This window comes from Gloeophyllum trabeum (genome assembly GCF_000344685.1).
Source record: "Gloeophyllum trabeum ATCC 11539 unplaced genomic scaffold GLOTRscaffold_00011, whole genome shotgun sequence".
Lineage (NCBI taxonomy): Eukaryota > Fungi > Basidiomycota > Agaricomycetes > Gloeophyllales > Gloeophyllaceae > Gloeophyllum > Gloeophyllum trabeum.
In genome coordinates, this window is record NW_006920420.1 from 918573 (window position 1) to 933613 (window position 15041).

The 15041-nt window shown below is 53.1% G+C and overlaps 5 protein-coding genes across 5 annotated transcripts; 2 read left to right on the forward strand and 3 right to left on the reverse strand.

The window, feature by feature from the left end:
- Positions 1-349: 349 nt before the first annotated feature.
- GLOTRDRAFT_131451 (chitin deacetylase Cda1) lies at positions 350-1934 on the reverse strand (the record flags this gene model as incomplete). Its single annotated transcript, XM_007870265.1, has 11 exons — positions 350-406; positions 460-574; positions 637-679; positions 731-829; positions 898-972; positions 1029-1102; positions 1163-1294; positions 1351-1476; positions 1532-1597; positions 1660-1736; positions 1794-1934. The coding sequence occupies 11 exons, from the start codon at positions 1932-1934 to the stop codon at positions 350-352; spliced, it is 1005 nt and encodes a 334-aa protein (XP_007868456.1).
- Positions 1935-2515: 581 nt separating this feature from the next.
- On the forward strand, positions 2516-5435 carry GLOTRDRAFT_122425 (uncharacterized protein). Its single transcript, XM_007870266.1, has 16 exons — positions 2516-2669; positions 2729-2772; positions 2831-2891; positions 2950-3110; positions 3166-3250; positions 3310-3366; positions 3420-3505; positions 3559-3578; positions 3641-3841; positions 3899-3973; positions 4022-4060; positions 4125-4543; positions 4595-4653; positions 4717-4805; positions 4865-4929; positions 5005-5435. Exons 1-16 carry the CDS (start codon positions 2590-2592, stop codon positions 5258-5260), a joined length of 1797 nt encoding a protein of 598 aa, XP_007868457.1. The 5' UTR covers positions 2516-2589; the 3' UTR covers positions 5261-5435.
- Positions 5436-6635: 1200 nt separating this feature from the next.
- GLOTRDRAFT_79257 (uncharacterized protein) lies at positions 6636-7945 on the reverse strand (the record flags this gene model as incomplete). The annotated part of the gene is made up of 5 exons (XM_007870267.1): positions 6636-6890; positions 6941-7259; positions 7318-7355; positions 7411-7695; positions 7748-7945. The coding sequence occupies 5 exons, from the start codon at positions 7943-7945 to the stop codon at positions 6636-6638; spliced, it is 1095 nt and encodes a 364-aa protein (XP_007868458.1).
- A 646-nt stretch (positions 7946-8591) lies between these two features.
- On the forward strand, positions 8592-10435 carry GLOTRDRAFT_95182 (kinase-like protein; the record flags this gene model as incomplete). The annotated part of the gene is made up of 9 exons (XM_007870268.1): positions 8592-8758; positions 8805-8925; positions 8986-9169; positions 9214-9337; positions 9438-9696; positions 9749-9818; positions 9968-10056; positions 10109-10341; positions 10402-10435. The coding sequence occupies 9 exons, from the start codon at positions 8592-8594 to the stop codon at positions 10433-10435; spliced, it is 1281 nt and encodes a 426-aa protein (XP_007868459.1).
- GLOTRDRAFT_117237 (CBF-domain-containing protein) lies at positions 10424-14487 on the reverse strand. Its single transcript, XM_007870269.1, has 9 exons — positions 14368-14487; positions 13517-14313; positions 13220-13454; positions 12573-13162; positions 12125-12512; positions 11924-12070; positions 11549-11872; positions 11245-11490; positions 10424-11184 (listed from the first exon to the last, which is right to left on the reverse strand). The coding sequence occupies exons 1-9, from the start codon at positions 14479-14481 to the stop codon at positions 10702-10704; spliced, it is 3324 nt and encodes a 1107-aa protein (XP_007868460.1). The 5' UTR covers positions 14482-14487; the 3' UTR covers positions 10424-10701.
- Positions 14488-15041: the final 554 nt, after the last annotated feature.

The window sequence follows — 15041 nt, forward strand, 5'->3', positions numbered from 1 at the left end:
ACGGCACAATATAGCCTCTGGCCTGGCGCTCTGGCTACGCGATCCGGAGGCCCTTGAGTCAACCCCGCGGCGAGAATTCTGGCGCTCAGGTCTATTCTTTGCGTACGTGCGAGCGTAGGACTGCCTGTTTATACCGGGGCTTCCATACCATCCAGGAGGAACCTTTACTCCTGAAACATGCGTCTAGCTTCTTGCGCTGGTTCCGAAATCCGCGTTTGGCCTTCCATTGGGCGCCCACGATCATACCACAGGAGAAGCAGGTTTGTTTAGCAGCCATGAGGCTGTAAGTGCTACCACCCTTCTTTCCATTGTCATTTGGTATGCATATCTACACTTCGTCAGGCTATCATTAAAATGGGGTATCGAACGTCGGTGCAAACTTAACCTCCTCGGGCTTGTATGGGAACTGACATGCGGCATGAGATACTTTCGTACCGCTCCATGCTGACTAGCACTCACTTTCTCCGTCCAGTGATTTGCTATCTGGGTGCGTGTGGCGACCCAGACGCCCTCCTTCTTGGAGATGTACTCGACAAATTTCTTGAGGGCCGGGAAACGTCCTGGTTTGCCGACGCTACAAGCAAGTAAGTCTCAGCAAAATCTCGGACGCGACGAGAGAAGAGCCCGTAGACGTACATGCGGCAGTGGAGGCCGATGGACATCATCTTCCCGCCTTCCTCTGGACACGATCATGAGAGCGGGCTGTCAGATAGCGTTTAAGCTCACCGACCGTAGAGCGTGTCGAACGCGTTGATGAGATGCTGCAGGAAGCCGTCGGTCGACGTCCACCCGGGCGGCGTATGGAACTTGAAGTCGTTGTTGTCGTATGCTGTCACAGCCGAAGAGGACCCGTTGATTTCTTCTCGGGGCCGCACAGGACAATAAGGGGTTACGTACAGTACGGGATCATGAGTAGGCCTTCGGACTTCTTCCCGCCTGGGTACGGGATCCAGTATGGCAGGTCGTCCGCATCTGTCGGACAGACGCGCTATCAGTGATCGGTGCGTAATAAACTGCGACAGGCTCACATGAATCGGACTGCCAGAGCAGAGGAATCCCCATTTCCTTATGCACCTGCGCGATCAGGCTGCGCGACTTGGACCTGGGCGATTATTCGGCTTAGAAGGTGCCGTGACGAGATGTGAAGGCATGGGGGGCTCACGACGGGCGCCCGAGGTACCAGCCCGAGGGGGGCTTGCCTGAGGGAGAGCATTTCTGGATGGCCTCGATGCCTCTGCGGACGAGCTGCTTCTCTGCTTCCTCGTTGCCCTCGTAATCGGTATGTTCGATCCATCTTTGAAATAGAGGGGTCAGGGCGGGCGTGGTAGGGGGAAGTCAGAGAGGACGTACCGGTATCCATGCATGGCGAGCTCGTGCCCGTGGTTCTCAAATTCGGGTGCTGCGATGGGGTTGACCTCGAGGGCGCGCCCGACCGCGTATATGGTGATTTTCATATTATGTTTATCGAACAGGTTCCTGGGCATGTGGGTCAGTCGTTACGACAATGTGCGCGGATGCTAGTCAGCTTCACATTATTCTCCAAACGCCAGCGCGACTGCCATAGTCAAACTGGGACTCCATGGTCCAGTCTCTTCGTCTATGGTCAAAGGATGTAAGTACGTGAGTGACGACATGTATGACTGCAGGACCTGGGCTTACCCATCCGTCCTCGGTACGGTACCAAACTTCTCGCCCAGGTTGGATTCGGTACGGGTATCCCCATTTGATGGGCTGTACTGCCGGGCATACAATCTGTGTGAGTGCTTTCATAACAAGAGAGTAAATGGTCTCACTTCGCCCCCTTCCTCGTAATTCAACACGAAGGACACGGCAATGCGAGCGCTGTTGGGCCACTCGGCGTTTGGGGGGCTGCGGCCATAGCCGGTGAAGTCGCGGAGGGGGTTGTCGAAAGAGTTAAGCTCCTCTGAGGCCATAGTGCCTATGTTAGTGGGAGAAGAAAGACGCATCCCAAAATACTGATGCGCGGGTGATTATAAGACTAAACTTGTTCGGTGCCCGGTCTCTCAGAAAAGTGCGATCATATGAGCTCCTCTGACCGCGGTCCATCTTGCCGTCGGAAACATACGATGCCAATGGCAAAGATAAGAAGGGGCTGTCGGCACGTCGCGCGCGAGGTGCTAAGTTTAAGGTGCACGAAGCCTGAGAGGGCACGGTGCCACCCGGTGTGTTTGGACGCCACCGAGGGCGCTGTGGCTGAGGTGGCTGAGTCAGATCTGGCAGCAGATCCAGCGGCACCGCCATGGCCAGGAACGACGGGGTGAGATCGCATCAGGCACCGTCCGGGTCGATCGCTGCGGTTCCACTTCGGGACATCCCCCGTATGCGTCTGCTTTCCTGGACTTATGTAAACATGTCCTCTTTCCCTGGCACGTCCGCCTTGCTGATGGGCCAGCACGTCCTCCTGCTCGTCCGGTCTCTTGTTTAGTCTCTGCCGCGTCTATCATCATTGTGGCTGCTTGTCTTCCGTCCGGCGCCACCAACTTATATTTTTACGGCTAGTCCAAGTCAGAGACCTAACCTCATTTGTTGGCCATCATTTGGTCCCTTTAAAGGGCCTGGTCATCGCCTATGGGAGCCGACAGCCCGACCATGAAGTCCCTGCACGACGTCCGCTCTATCGGCGCTGTCCTGCGGGCCTTGGAGACGCCGTACGTCGCCGACCAGGCCATTTGTCAGACCATACAAGAATATCCTGACATTCGCACAGCGGGTCTGAGGAATATCGCGGGCGTCATCAATGGAGCAACAAGGGTACGTTTGGCTAGTGCGTATGCGTGCGGATTGGTCGTTGAACGTTGAACACGCGCAGATCTCGACCCCACACCGGTCAGCGAGAGGAAATGGACGAAATGGGACTACATGGCGCTATGGTCTGTATCGTAGTAGAACGTGTAGCTTGCAGCACTGGCTGAGGCAGCGCGGTTACAGGTGGGGCTCGTCATTCAATGCGAACGCATGGGCTGCTGCGAGCTCCCTCGTAGCTGTCGGCCTTAGCTTTAGCCAGGCCATGGCTGTCAACATCATTGGCGCCTCCATTTCATCTGTCGCAACAGTCGCCAATGCCCGGCAAGGCGCGCTCTATCATATTGGTACCTCTCCCCTCCTAAATTCCAGGTAAACATATGACTCATACCTGTGACTCAGGCTACCCCATCGCCATACGGTCGCAAATGGGCGTATGGGGCGGCTACTTTTTCGTCTTCTTGCGTGCTATAGTTGCCATAGTCTGGTAGGTCCTACTGGCGGCATAATCTGCTGGAACATGGAGTGATGAACTGTCGCTCTCAGGTATGGCATCCAGGCATATTACACGGGGCTCTTATTCAGCGTGGCACTGAGATGCATGTACGTGCCCTCACTGCTGAGCCGATGTCATAGCTTAACCTTATAACCCATAGCTTCGGGCACAAGTGGACCGACCTCAAGCCCTTCCCTGCCAGCGCGGAAATCACCTCATATGATTTTACGGCATTCATCGTAATATGTCGGTGCTACTTCACTCTGTCCGTAGTGCGTAGCTCACCCGCTGCCCAATAGACTTATTACAACTACCTCTGGTAGGCCTGCCGCGCCCTTCGAAATCCCCCGGTGTCACCCGGGCTAACATGTAAGACAACAGATGTTCGTACACCCATCCAACATCCGGCGCGCATTCGAAGTGAAAGCCTTCATCCTCCCGCCATGCGCCATCGGCCTCACCGCGTGGGCGTGTGTCAAGGCGGGCGGCTTCAGCAAGTTCGACCTCGCGACGCGGACGACCGTCAGCGGCGGCGCGCTGGGCTGGGCGTGGATGAACGGCATTAATTCCGTCATCAGTGCCGTAAGACACCTGCTTGCTGGTGTGAGGGTTGTGACAGAGTTTCTGACTCGTGTTTAGGTGTCACCTATGATGATTAACCAGCCTGATCTGGCGAGGTATGCGACTAAGCCTGAGGAAGCCGGCTCCTGGCAGGTTTGTGGCGACCAACCAGAACTGTAAACGAACTGACAAGGTGTATAGGGGTATGCCATGTTCATCTGCAAAAACCTCATATCTTTTGTGAGTTCTATCCATCACCTCCACGGTGGCCGGCGCGCTGATATCAATCACTCCAATTCCACAGATGTCAATAGCGACGACATCCGCTCTAAAAGTCATGTACGGCGGCGACCCAGCCTGGAACCTGTGGGACCAACTCAATATGATCTTGAACCACACCTGGACGCCCCTCTCCCGCTTCTGCATCTTCATAGTAGCCATGACCTTTGCGTTCGCGACTGTCCTCACGAACATCTCAGCAAACTCCATCCCGTTCGGCGCGGACATCTCCGGCGTCGCCCCGCGGTGGCTCACCATCCGCCGCGGACAAGTGCTCTGCTGGATCCTGGGGCTCGCGATCGTGCCGTGGAAGTTCCTTGTCGATGCGGCCAAGTTTATCACTTTTCTGGAGAGCTATACGATCTTGATGGGCGCTGTCATCGGGGTTGTTCTATGCGACTTTTTTGTGGTGAGGAAGGGAAATATTCATGTTCCTTCCTGCTAGTGAGTTCCCGTTCCTGTCTTGGATGCGACGCTCAGCTGACGTCTGCACAGCGATGGGAGTAAGGACGGGCTCTATTATTTCACCAGGGGTGTCAACTGGCGTGGATGCTGTGGGTATTTCCACTGCAAACCATCTGATTGTATGGAGCTGACATTGGTTCTGCAACGGACAGTTGCGTGGTTGTGCGGCTTTATAGTGCCCTTTCCTGGTCTCATCGGCAGTTACGACGCGAATGCGGTTAATAATGCCGCGATTGATATGGTACGTCTACAAATCCGACGCTGCCGGGAGATTCTCTAGCTCTGACACCGGCCCGCTAGTATCAGCTCGGGTGGCTGCTGAGTGTGGCTATATCCTTCAGCGTGCATCTTTTGCTGAACCTTTTGTGAGTCCAATTACTCTTTTGGGCTCAAGGGCCCCGCTTCTCACCCTGCATCATGATGCACCCACACCCTCGTAGATTTCCCGTACCCGTATTCCCAAAGAAGTACCGCCAGATGCCTGTGACATGGGAATACCTTGGGGATCAGACCCGGAACGGACTCTTCGATGACGAGCATTGGGTCGGCCCTGGCGAACCGGTGCTCTCGATGGTCGAGGCTGGGAACGGCGACCCCGCGGACGTTGGCTGCGACTCCGAGGAGAAAGAGGGACGAAGCGAGAAGGCGTCTATCCACCAGCCCGAGAGCTTAAACTCTGAAATTCAGTACCGGTAATGGCGCCCGCATGCTGCTTCAGCTTGTCGCGCCTCCCACGTTGTTTTGCTCTGGCTGCTCTCGTGCTGTTTTATTGTTGTGTTCTATGGCTCTTGCCACACTGATCGACTTTTGACTATCGGAAGTATGTACTAATCTCGCTAATAGTAGCAGTAACATCTCATAGATATTTTTCGTCGTTGTACATGATATTTCGGATAGGACTTTCTTGCTCTCGATGTAGGCTCGGATGGATTATCCCGGCACGTATCTTTATGGCCTGTGTAACTTACACGATTCATGCTGTTCGTAGAAATTTAGATGGTCACGGTTGATGTAGACAAAAGATGTGTTGTGGTAGATATCGATGTACCAAAAGCATGGGCAACACGAGAGTACAGTGTCGGTCACTAAGGATCGGCGCCTCCATAGCGCCTTAATTAGGGCGCCGCAGACCTCCAGAAAAAAATTTGAAACATAAACCTGGCCAAAATATGCGTAATCCTGCAATTTCGATTTTTTGATGGATTACGTAAGCGTTCACTTTTAGGGGTGGAAATTTCAATATTACGGATTTCGTTGAGGGAATGATCCTGAAGTTGAATGGTGTATAACAAGCATCGAAAGGTGAGGCATCCTCACTCACAGAAGTCCCAGTGCCCCTTCAGGGTGACCTTACTCCAGAAATAGTGCTGTATGAGGGCGTATTATATGATTCTAGATCTCCACAAGTCAGCTCATATGCCCTCAAGCTTACCTGACACTCTGAGTATCAAGAACTGTGTAACGAGAATGGGACCTGACATAGGGGTAGTAGACCCATTATGGGTTAACTGCATTAGGGTTAGGGCGTATTACTAATTACAGCCATCAATGCATATCTATATATGGTAACTCCGACGCAACTCCGCTTCAAATTTACTTTTCAGGTATGTCAAAATTTTAAATATTGGAATTTCGAGAAAGTAATCAGATAGCCTGAAAGCTACGGGCAATCCGAGTCGATTGGCGCTGTTTTCAGGCCCATTGGAGTCTTTGCCCGGGACGAGATACCATCACGCGTTCGGCTATGCCCGAGGCGTCGGTTTTGAGCGACCGACACTGTATAAATTAGATGCTGTTATTCTTTCCAGCCTTTATCAGCTCTTGAACTCATCGTGGACAAATATGAGCAAACTCTTCGATTGTGACTCCTTGCCTCGGTGTGCCCGTCGATGGATTGACTGCAAGTCGCAGAGCTGGATGAGTAGGGGACAGACAGCAACCCAAGATGGCAGAAGCAATCGATAGCAAGTAGATAACAAGTCGAGAGCAACTGCAGAGCACAATTACAACCTAGGGTTGACAGTAGAGTGTACATAGTCCGTCCATAGACGAGAGGAAGCCCTGATATCGATCATGGCAGGGGCACCGCAGGGACGCCCCTGAGGACATACCACAATCGACGCTTCCAGTGGACCAGCGCACGATAAGCTTCCACGATGGCCAGTTCATCTCGTTCAGGCACTCGGGATCGCAGCTTCCAGCTGCTAAGTGACATTTGAATTGCCTGGAAGCGAGCCACCACTTCGTCCATGGTAGGCCGCTTTGCGGGGTCATCTTGGACCATATCGGCGACTAGCCTCTCCATGAATCCAAAGCCACGCTCGGTCTGCCAGTGACGTAAATGTCGTTCAAGTGGAAGTATGGAAGTCAAAATACCTGTAGAAAATCCTCCCTGATCATATTGCCCAAATAATAGACGTCGGTAGGGAAAGGATCCACTGGCTTGATAGAATTCTGGAACTCGGGCACGGATTTGTCTCCTCCGAAAATGGGCGGTTCGCGAGGGGGTCCGTCGTCCGGATTGTAACATCGTGATAAGCCAAAGTCAATTAAGTAGTACTTCGTAGGGTACTCTGTCCGAGTGTAGTGCTTGGCCGAGCCGGTCATATCAGGCTTCATGTCCGTCACTACAGGATGAAACCCTTCAGGGTATAGTGCAGTGCCATCCATCATAATATTTCGTCCATCACAATCCCTTCAGAAAAGAACTATGTCAGAGTCGCTAGACACGAAGAAGTGGCTCCTACACTGACCGATGGGCTACGTGATGGGCATGCATGAATTGCAACCCCTGGTAGACATACCAATCAAGGAGTATGGATGGATCACTAAGTAAAGACACAAACCTCGAATACTTGCTGGAAGTACGAGACAACTTCGCCGAAGGTGTCAAAACGAGGCTCGTAGTAGGCACGTAAGTATGGCATAACGATCAAGGACATGTCTTCTTCGTCAGGGACCTGGAGAACCTCGATAATGCGGACGCAATGGTTCCTTGGATCGGATGCAAGAGGCTCAGAAGAGAAGTAGAGGCCGATTTGAATTTCGTGAGGATGGCGCGCTTTGACCACTTGTTTTAGGGCCACTAGCGCACCATCGGAGACGCGAGTCGCGTCGATGAGATTCCCCCGCTGATACCCGTGTATCCTGATCAGTAGATACGGCAAACACTCTAATGCTTACCCTTAGTGTAACACCATCCGGAGCGAGATAGTACTCCTTGTTCGTCCCCTTCCACGACGGACGCCATGCGTCCCTGTATCGAGGCCTCAGCAGATAGCCTGACTGTTCAAGCCACTTCTGGTGTCGTCGCCAGAAGAGTTCCGCCTTGGAGAGAGAGCCTCCTTCCTCAGGATCAAGCGGCTGGACGTCGTGCGCCATGGTACCTACCGCTGGCTCGACCTATGCAGAGGGGCACATCCGGAGGACATCCCGTCCAGTGTGCTTACCTCGAGCAGAGCAGGAAGCAGGACCCCGTACACTGCCTGTATTTCTCCGAGCAACTCAGAGGACCCCTGATTATTAGTACAAATGCCTGATCAGGTTCCGGACGAATTTTGGCCTTTCGGACCCTGCAGACATATCTGCCTGATTTTGGCCCTTCCGGGAGACACGCCTGAATTTCCGGACAAAAAGGACCCACTTTTGGGCCCTTTAATTCAGATCAGGCATTTATCAGTGCCACACACTTACCACAAACCTCCACAAACACACGCTCATATTGCCAGTAAGTAATGACATGCATGCCTCCTTCAGAGTCCTTTCCGCCGAGGGAGCTATGCCCTGGCTGATAATCACAGCATGAAAGTGTTGTAAGTATGTCGATACAAGGGTCGTGCGCGCGGCAAGCATACCCTCCAGGATGCCAGTGCCGTACTGCGATTCTCGCTGCCTTGGTGCCATCTCCCCCAAGTCTGGTCTACTCCTTCCGATCTTGTAGAACGGATCGTCGCCGCAGTAGCGATTTACCCCGATATTATTCCTAAGGACCTGTCTTCAGGAAGAATACCGGTTGTTCTTCTCCATCATGAGTCGATTTACACTTCCCCCTGCTGCTAACTGTGCTGCTAAGAGATATTTCGATGTCATCCACCAAAATATGCGAGCTCGTTACGAGGGAGAGAAATGGAGGCAACAGGGCAAAAGAATGATATCCGACGACGAATGGGAACAGTTGGAAAAACTCTACAAAGAGTCCGTTTCTCCGACTTTAGCGATAGGATACTGACCATCATATCAGGCTGAATGAATGGCGGGAAAGAGTGCAGAAAGACTCGAGTACCTGGTTGGGATCACTCAGAGCACTGCCCGATATCCGCCGCCTTGCAAAGCGGTCCAAGACATATGTCACAGACGTTCGGGTACGTCCCTCTATCTTTCCTTCGAACTATGTATCTGTGTGACTACTGGAACCCCTGCAGCGATCGTACGACAAATTGATCCTTCAGAACGACGACAAAGAACGGAATATCCTTGATGACGATCATTGCGAAAGACATGGCGCTGTGGAATCGGCACTGGTCGATCGGTATAAAGAGGAAGAGATCAATACGCTGATCGTGGATATGCCAGATGAATGCATCCAGCTCTCTTACACGATACTAGGTAGAAGGATTCATTTTCCCCCGACGAACTTGGTACTCAGTCAGACAAATCGGCAGGGCTTGTCTTCGGTGAAGGTGCAAGCTCAATACTAGGGACGGAGTTACAAGCGCTACTGACTTGGCCCAAGTTAACGGAGGTTATATTACAGCTACCGAAATTGCTCCTGACGTTCGTGCTTGATTTCTTTCAAGATGTCTGTGTCATTCTGTCGATTCTATCCGCCTCAAAGTTGATATCTTTGCATATAGGCTATTGATACATTCGATAGAATGCCGGAGCGCACCGCGGAAGACACTTTGCTCAGGATGAAATGTGCAAAAGCTGTAAGGAAAGTTGTCAAGGTCACCGGAGTGATTCCCCTGTCCCTCCTTGTAAAAAGCCCAGTGTCGAAGGCCAGCCTCCCTGTTAGCCGCGGTGGATTTGGTTTGGTCTTTACGGGGACGCTCGAAGACGGACGGACTGTTGCAGTGAAGGTTCTACACTTCGACAGTGCAACATGTCCAGAGGAGCGGGACAAGAAGCTCACGGTATCCTCATATCCTTGGAGTTCGCTCCCTGACCCTTACGCGTCCATCACAGCAACTGTATCGTGAGGCCATTATATGGTGGCACTTGCGCCATCGCAATATCCATCGCCTTCTCGGGGTGTGTGAGTATGGAGAGGGAAGACATGGCTTGCTGTCGCTCTGGTGTCACAACGGTAATCTGCCTGTGTATATTCGCACGTCCAAAGGAGACTGTAACCTCATATATATGGTAGGATTCGGAAGCTTGACTCCCCTCTTCGGACGTACTGAGGTCTTGACCAGCTCGAGCGTATCGCAGACGCTCTCTGCTATTTGCACGAAAGTTATGATCCCCCGCTAGTTCACAAGGATATCAAAGGAGTAGGTCTACTCGCCCATCCACCCAATGTTCGTTTACCGTCAACGTTCTCAGGAGAACATCCTTGTGGATGACGAGGGCGAACCTTGTCTTACCGACTTCGGTATAAGCACATATTTCCAGTCTTTCACCATCAGCGGAGAGAATGGCAACACTGGCACGATCGCTTATATGGCCCCCGAGATCCTCACGTTGAGGAGCAGGCTTTGCGACAATGAGGACGAAATGAATCAACAGATCCGGACGGCCATAACTCCGGCGTATGACATAAACGCTTTTGCTTGCCTGTGTGTTGAGGTATTACAATTTTTATCAGAGCTAAGGACGAGTTACAACGTTCCATGCAGGTATACTCTGAGAAGAAATTGTGGCAAGGGGTAGACTGGTCAGAGACCCAAGTTATCAATGGTATGAGGCCCCCACGTCCAGCGGGAGAACTATCGGATGCTCTGTGGTCCGTAATACAGCAGTGCTGGGCAACAAATCCTAGTGAGAGGATGAAAACCGAGGTGCTGGGAGAATCTTTGCGAGCCATGAGGTCTGTGGATATGGCTTCGACATAGCTTACAGGAGTAATCGCTGCGCATAGAATTTTATACTAGCTCCCATTGTAAGTAATCAAAGAACGATTAGCAAAGGAGGGCAAATCAGATGTTGTCTTCCGGCCCATCCTCTATCAGCTTCTTGTAGTCATCGTAGCTGGCAAATGTAGGCAGACTCTTCAACTTCTTGCGCCGGCTTGGTTCCTTCTCCTTATGTTTCCGCTTCTTGTTGGAGGTTCCGGAGAGACCGCCCCACTCATCAGCATCACTCTCGCCATCAGACCCGTCGTACGGGATGAGACTGTCGGGCATGTCTGCATCAAGGTCGATGAGATCCTCTGCGTCAGAGGCCTCGGCCAAAGAGAACGCATCGTCTTCATCGGCCTCGTCATTTGATTCGGCCCCCGCCTCTTCCGCTGATTCATCACCTTCCGAGGGCCCTTCCTCTTCCTCGTCTCCCTGCTCATCGTCGTCTTCGTCCTCCTCTTCATCCACGTCATCCAGGCCAGAAGGAACGTCGTCCTCGCTGTCTTCCAACAATTCCACGTCGCCCATGTCGTCCATATTCTTCATGGATGCTTTCATAGCCTGAGTGAGGCAATCGTAAGTCCTGTTGTAAGCATATACCAGTATAAACGGAGAGCAGACCTTCCAAATCTCTGCCTCGTCGGCGTCACTCTCAGCGTCGGCAGCAACATCGTCATCGCCTGCTTCATCAAAATCTACGCCTTCATCTTCTCCTTCGTCAGATTCCATCCGCTCGTCCTCTTCTTCGCGCTCTTCCTCCTCTTCGTCGTCCTCATCATCGTCTTCACCTCCCTTTCGCCTTGCTTTCTTGGCAGCCCGTTGTTTATCCTTCTTATCCTTCTCATTAAAGTATTTATGGAAGAACAGCTGTGAGGCAGAAAATTAGTCTGGCATTGTGAAATCAAGAGTTATAATCGACACGAACCTGATCAACAGGGACTCTATCCGCAGACCTCTTCCACCACCCCTCTTCTCTTACCACATCGTCCTCGCCAACCTTGCCCTTTAGGTTCTTTACGCCTGTACCATCAGCTGCGGCAGGTTGCATTACGCTGCCACCCTTGCCAATTCCGGCATCATCGCCCTCCGTCTCACTTTTCCGCTTCTTCGGATTCTTGTATACGAAACGGTCTAGGAAGTGACCCAGTGAGTTCAGTGATAAGTCAGGCGAAGATGTGATTGGCTTGGATTGAGCGAGCTGTCTGGCGTGTAGGGCCACAGTCGGGTGGTAGTGATTGAGGAGTGGGCACTAAAGATAATTTAGCATCGCATGCAAAGAAGCCTGCAGAAGTGCGCGTACTATTTCCCACAAGGGTGTTGAGGACGCATGAGCGTATTGAGGGTCGCGCTTACGTGGGTCATACTGTTCGTCCCCTGCGGCTTTTGAGGAGCTCGCTTTGGGCGGCTCGTTGAGCATGCTCCTCAGCCCAGGTATGGTGCTGAACAACTACCAAAAAACCAAAATTAGCGATTTATATCGGATTGTAGGAGGGAAGCTCACTTCTCCGAGCACCCATAACCCTCCCACGACAACCTCCGAGCTCGCGCTAATCCCGCCCGAAAGCAAGACCTGCACCAGTCTCCTGACAATTGCCTTAGCCCTCTCATTGCTGCCCTTCCTGTCCTTTTCCAGCTTCAATGCCTTCAGTAGCAGATTAAGGTACATCGCGTGTTTGGACGTGCTCGCAAGCCGGGGGTCGAGGAGCGTACCGTACAGTGTCCGATAAAAGCGGTCCGTGATCGAGCTAGCGAGGGAGGAGTGCGAGGCGGCCTGGGGAGAAGTGCTGAACGTGGTGGTGATTTGAAGAAGAAGGGTGAGCGCTTGGAGGGAGGTGGAGAAGGTTGAAGTGTGGGTGATGCGGAATAGGGTGTCGATATGGTTGGTAAAGCTAGTAGTATCATCGGTGCTTTAGTAGTTGCATTCACGGGCCTATGAAGAATATACTTACCTTACGTCGCCGAGACCAAGGTGGGCGTACGGCAGGGCCCGATTGACACCGGTCAGCACCTGCGAGATGAGCTTCGAGTTCGCATCCTCGACCTCGGTGAACCCCACTTCAACCCCTTTGCCCTTCTTTCCCTTCCCCTTCCCTTTCGCTGGCCCCTTATACTTCCCTTTCCCTTTCTTATCCCCCTCCGCGTCCTCACCCTCCCCTTCCTTGTCCTTCTCCTCTTCCTGCACCCCTCGCCCCACAACCCCCTCAAACACCTTAAAGTATACATCCACCAGCTGCCTTGCGACAGCCCGGTCCGTCTCCGCGTGCGAGAGCACGATCTGGTTCAGCGTGATCGCGCCGTAGTACAGCGCGTGCATGTTCACGTCCGCCTTCGGCACTGCTTTCTCCTTGTCCGCGAACCGGACGTGCGCGTTGGAAGTGGATGCGGCGGCCTGGAGAGAGGACGAGGAGGAGCTGGAGGCGGGGCGGAACATGAGTGATGCGACCTCGCGCACGACGATACCTTTCATTGCCGGGTGCGCCTGGAGCAGTTGCAGGAGGTAGTACGACGCACGCGAGGGCACTTGTTTCGTCGGGTCGCCCTATGAGTTCCCGCCCTCAGTATTTATCTAGGTTAAGAGTATAGGACAGGTCCTTACAAGCTTGTTCACGAGCAGCCTGAGCAGGTTCTGCTCCTGTTCCGGCTTATCGCGCAGCAGCGTGTAGATGAACGACAGCGCCTGCATACGCGGGTACGGGAGCGGATCCAACGTGAGCGCCTCGAGGATCTGCAGGAAGGAGAAGAAGAACTTCTTCAGGTAGTCTTCGAAGTGCCACAGCACGAGGTGCGTGTCCGTCACCGCCGGGTGGAGGAGCGGCTGGTCGCGGAAGTGCCTGGCACGGTGAAGCGTCAGATCAGTAGGCGGGAGATGGGAGGCATACGAGCCTATACGCACTTGAGCTTCCGGTCAGGCCCCCCACCGCCGACCCACCAGTCCACGATGCACCGGCACGCCTTGAGCTTCTCGTCCCTACCCCCACCCTTCGCCGCCATGCCCTTCAGTGTCTCCAGCGCCTTCGTGTTGTGAACCGGGCTGCCCTGTACTAGTAGTGTCAGCGCAGAGAGCTTGTCCGATAGGGTACCGGATTGCAAGATCTTGGAGAGGAAAGATGCGTCGGAGGTGGGAGGTGGGGGGAGGGCAGCGAAGAGATCTGATGCGCGCTTCGACAAGGAGGTGAGCTGGACGGGAGTGGGCAAAGGGAGGGGCGTAGAGGACGGGGGTAGAGGGGGAATAAGGGTGTACCAGTGGGGTGTGGCCTCGATTTCGACAGTCGACAAGGATTTTGAAGTAGAAGCAGACGCGGTTTTATCCGGGAGCAGGGACGCGTCGAAGACGATTTTTGTGGACTTTGCAGGCAAGGGGTCTGACGCTGGAGTGGGGTTTGCTGGTAGATCCTTCTTGCCTGCGTCAGATTTCCTCCTCTCTTTCTTGCCATCCCTCGTCTTTTGCTTTCCCTTGCCTGGCTTACCGTCTGCTTGCTTTCCTTTACTTGGCGTACCCTCTACCGGACCGCCCTTCTCAGGAGACTGAGGCTTTCCGCTCTTGACAGGCTTTTCTTTTGGCTGTGGTTCGAACTTCTTGCCTTCTTTCTTCTTTGAAGACTGTTTGTCGGCCTCTCCTTTCCCGCCCGGTTGCTTTCCATCTAACTTGAGCTCCTTCAAGAACTTGGACACGTCCTTCGTGAGGTTTGGCTGTAGGGTTGGGAACGTTAGAACACAGTGTAGACACAAGGGCATGTCACGTACGTCGGCCGCCTTACTTGCATCATCCTTCCCGCCCTTCTCAATATTTTTGATCAACTCTAAGTCCCCCTCGTCTCCCCCGAGCGCGAGGACCTGTTCTTTCAATTTTCTGCCCATACTCACACCTTACGTGGGTGCACCGACGTCTAAAGATGCAAGTGAGTCGCGTCTGAGTAGACTCCTAGAGCAGACAAGCTCTACCAGATACCGGCTTGAGAGGTATATGGAGCGTCCTTTGCAGGTATGATCGGACGCAGGAGAGAAAATCGGCGGTGCCCGATTAGATCTGAATACGACCGTTGGCCGTAGTGGGACTAGTCCCTTTGTAGTCTGGTCTAGAGAGACTACAAGACCTTTGTATTGGACTTGTATTACCGTGTATGTTCGGCTATGCCTCCGCGATCAGTCTTCCTTAGCGCCCACGGTCAGACTCTTTCCTGCAGAGAGTACGTATGCAGACTTGCAGCGTCTACTTCTGCCGTTCTATGCGACCGCGAGGTCTGCAATGCACCCTAGAACGAGTCGCAACGACTCAAAACGTGTGAAGTCCTGCAGAAATGCACCTGAGACTGGCAGGTGAGTCTCGATCAGCGGGAGGTGACCCTAAGCATTCTACGTGTCGCCATCACCGGGCTCAGCTATCGGGCGGATCTTACCACTACATAAAGCCGCTGCAA

Excerpts from the sequence above, each read along its gene's own strand:
- GLOTRDRAFT_122425 (XM_007870266.1), top strand. The coding sequence starts at position 2,590 with ATGGGAGCCGACAGCCCGACCATGAAGTCCCTGCACGACGTCCGCTCT. Across the intron at positions 2,892-2,949 it reads TGGGACTACATGGCGCTATG|GTGGGGCTCGTCATTCAATG; the intron begins GTCTGTATCGTA and ends GCGCGGTTACAG. Across the intron at positions 3,367-3,419 it reads AGCGTGGCACTGAGATGCAT|CTTCGGGCACAAGTGGACCG; the intron begins GTACGTGCCCTC and ends TATAACCCATAG.
- GLOTRDRAFT_117237 (XM_007870269.1), bottom strand. The coding sequence starts at position 14,481 with ATGGGCAGAAAATTGAAAGAACAGGTCCTCGCGCTCGGGGGAGACGAG. Across the intron at positions 13,163-13,219 it reads GGCTGCTCGTGAACAAGCTT|GGCGACCCGACGAAACAAGT; the intron begins GTAAGGACCTGT and ends GGGAACTCATAG. Across the intron at positions 11,185-11,244 it reads ACGAGGCAGAGATTTGGAAG|GCTATGAAAGCATCCATGAA; the intron begins GTCTGCTCTCCG and ends TGCCTCACTCAG.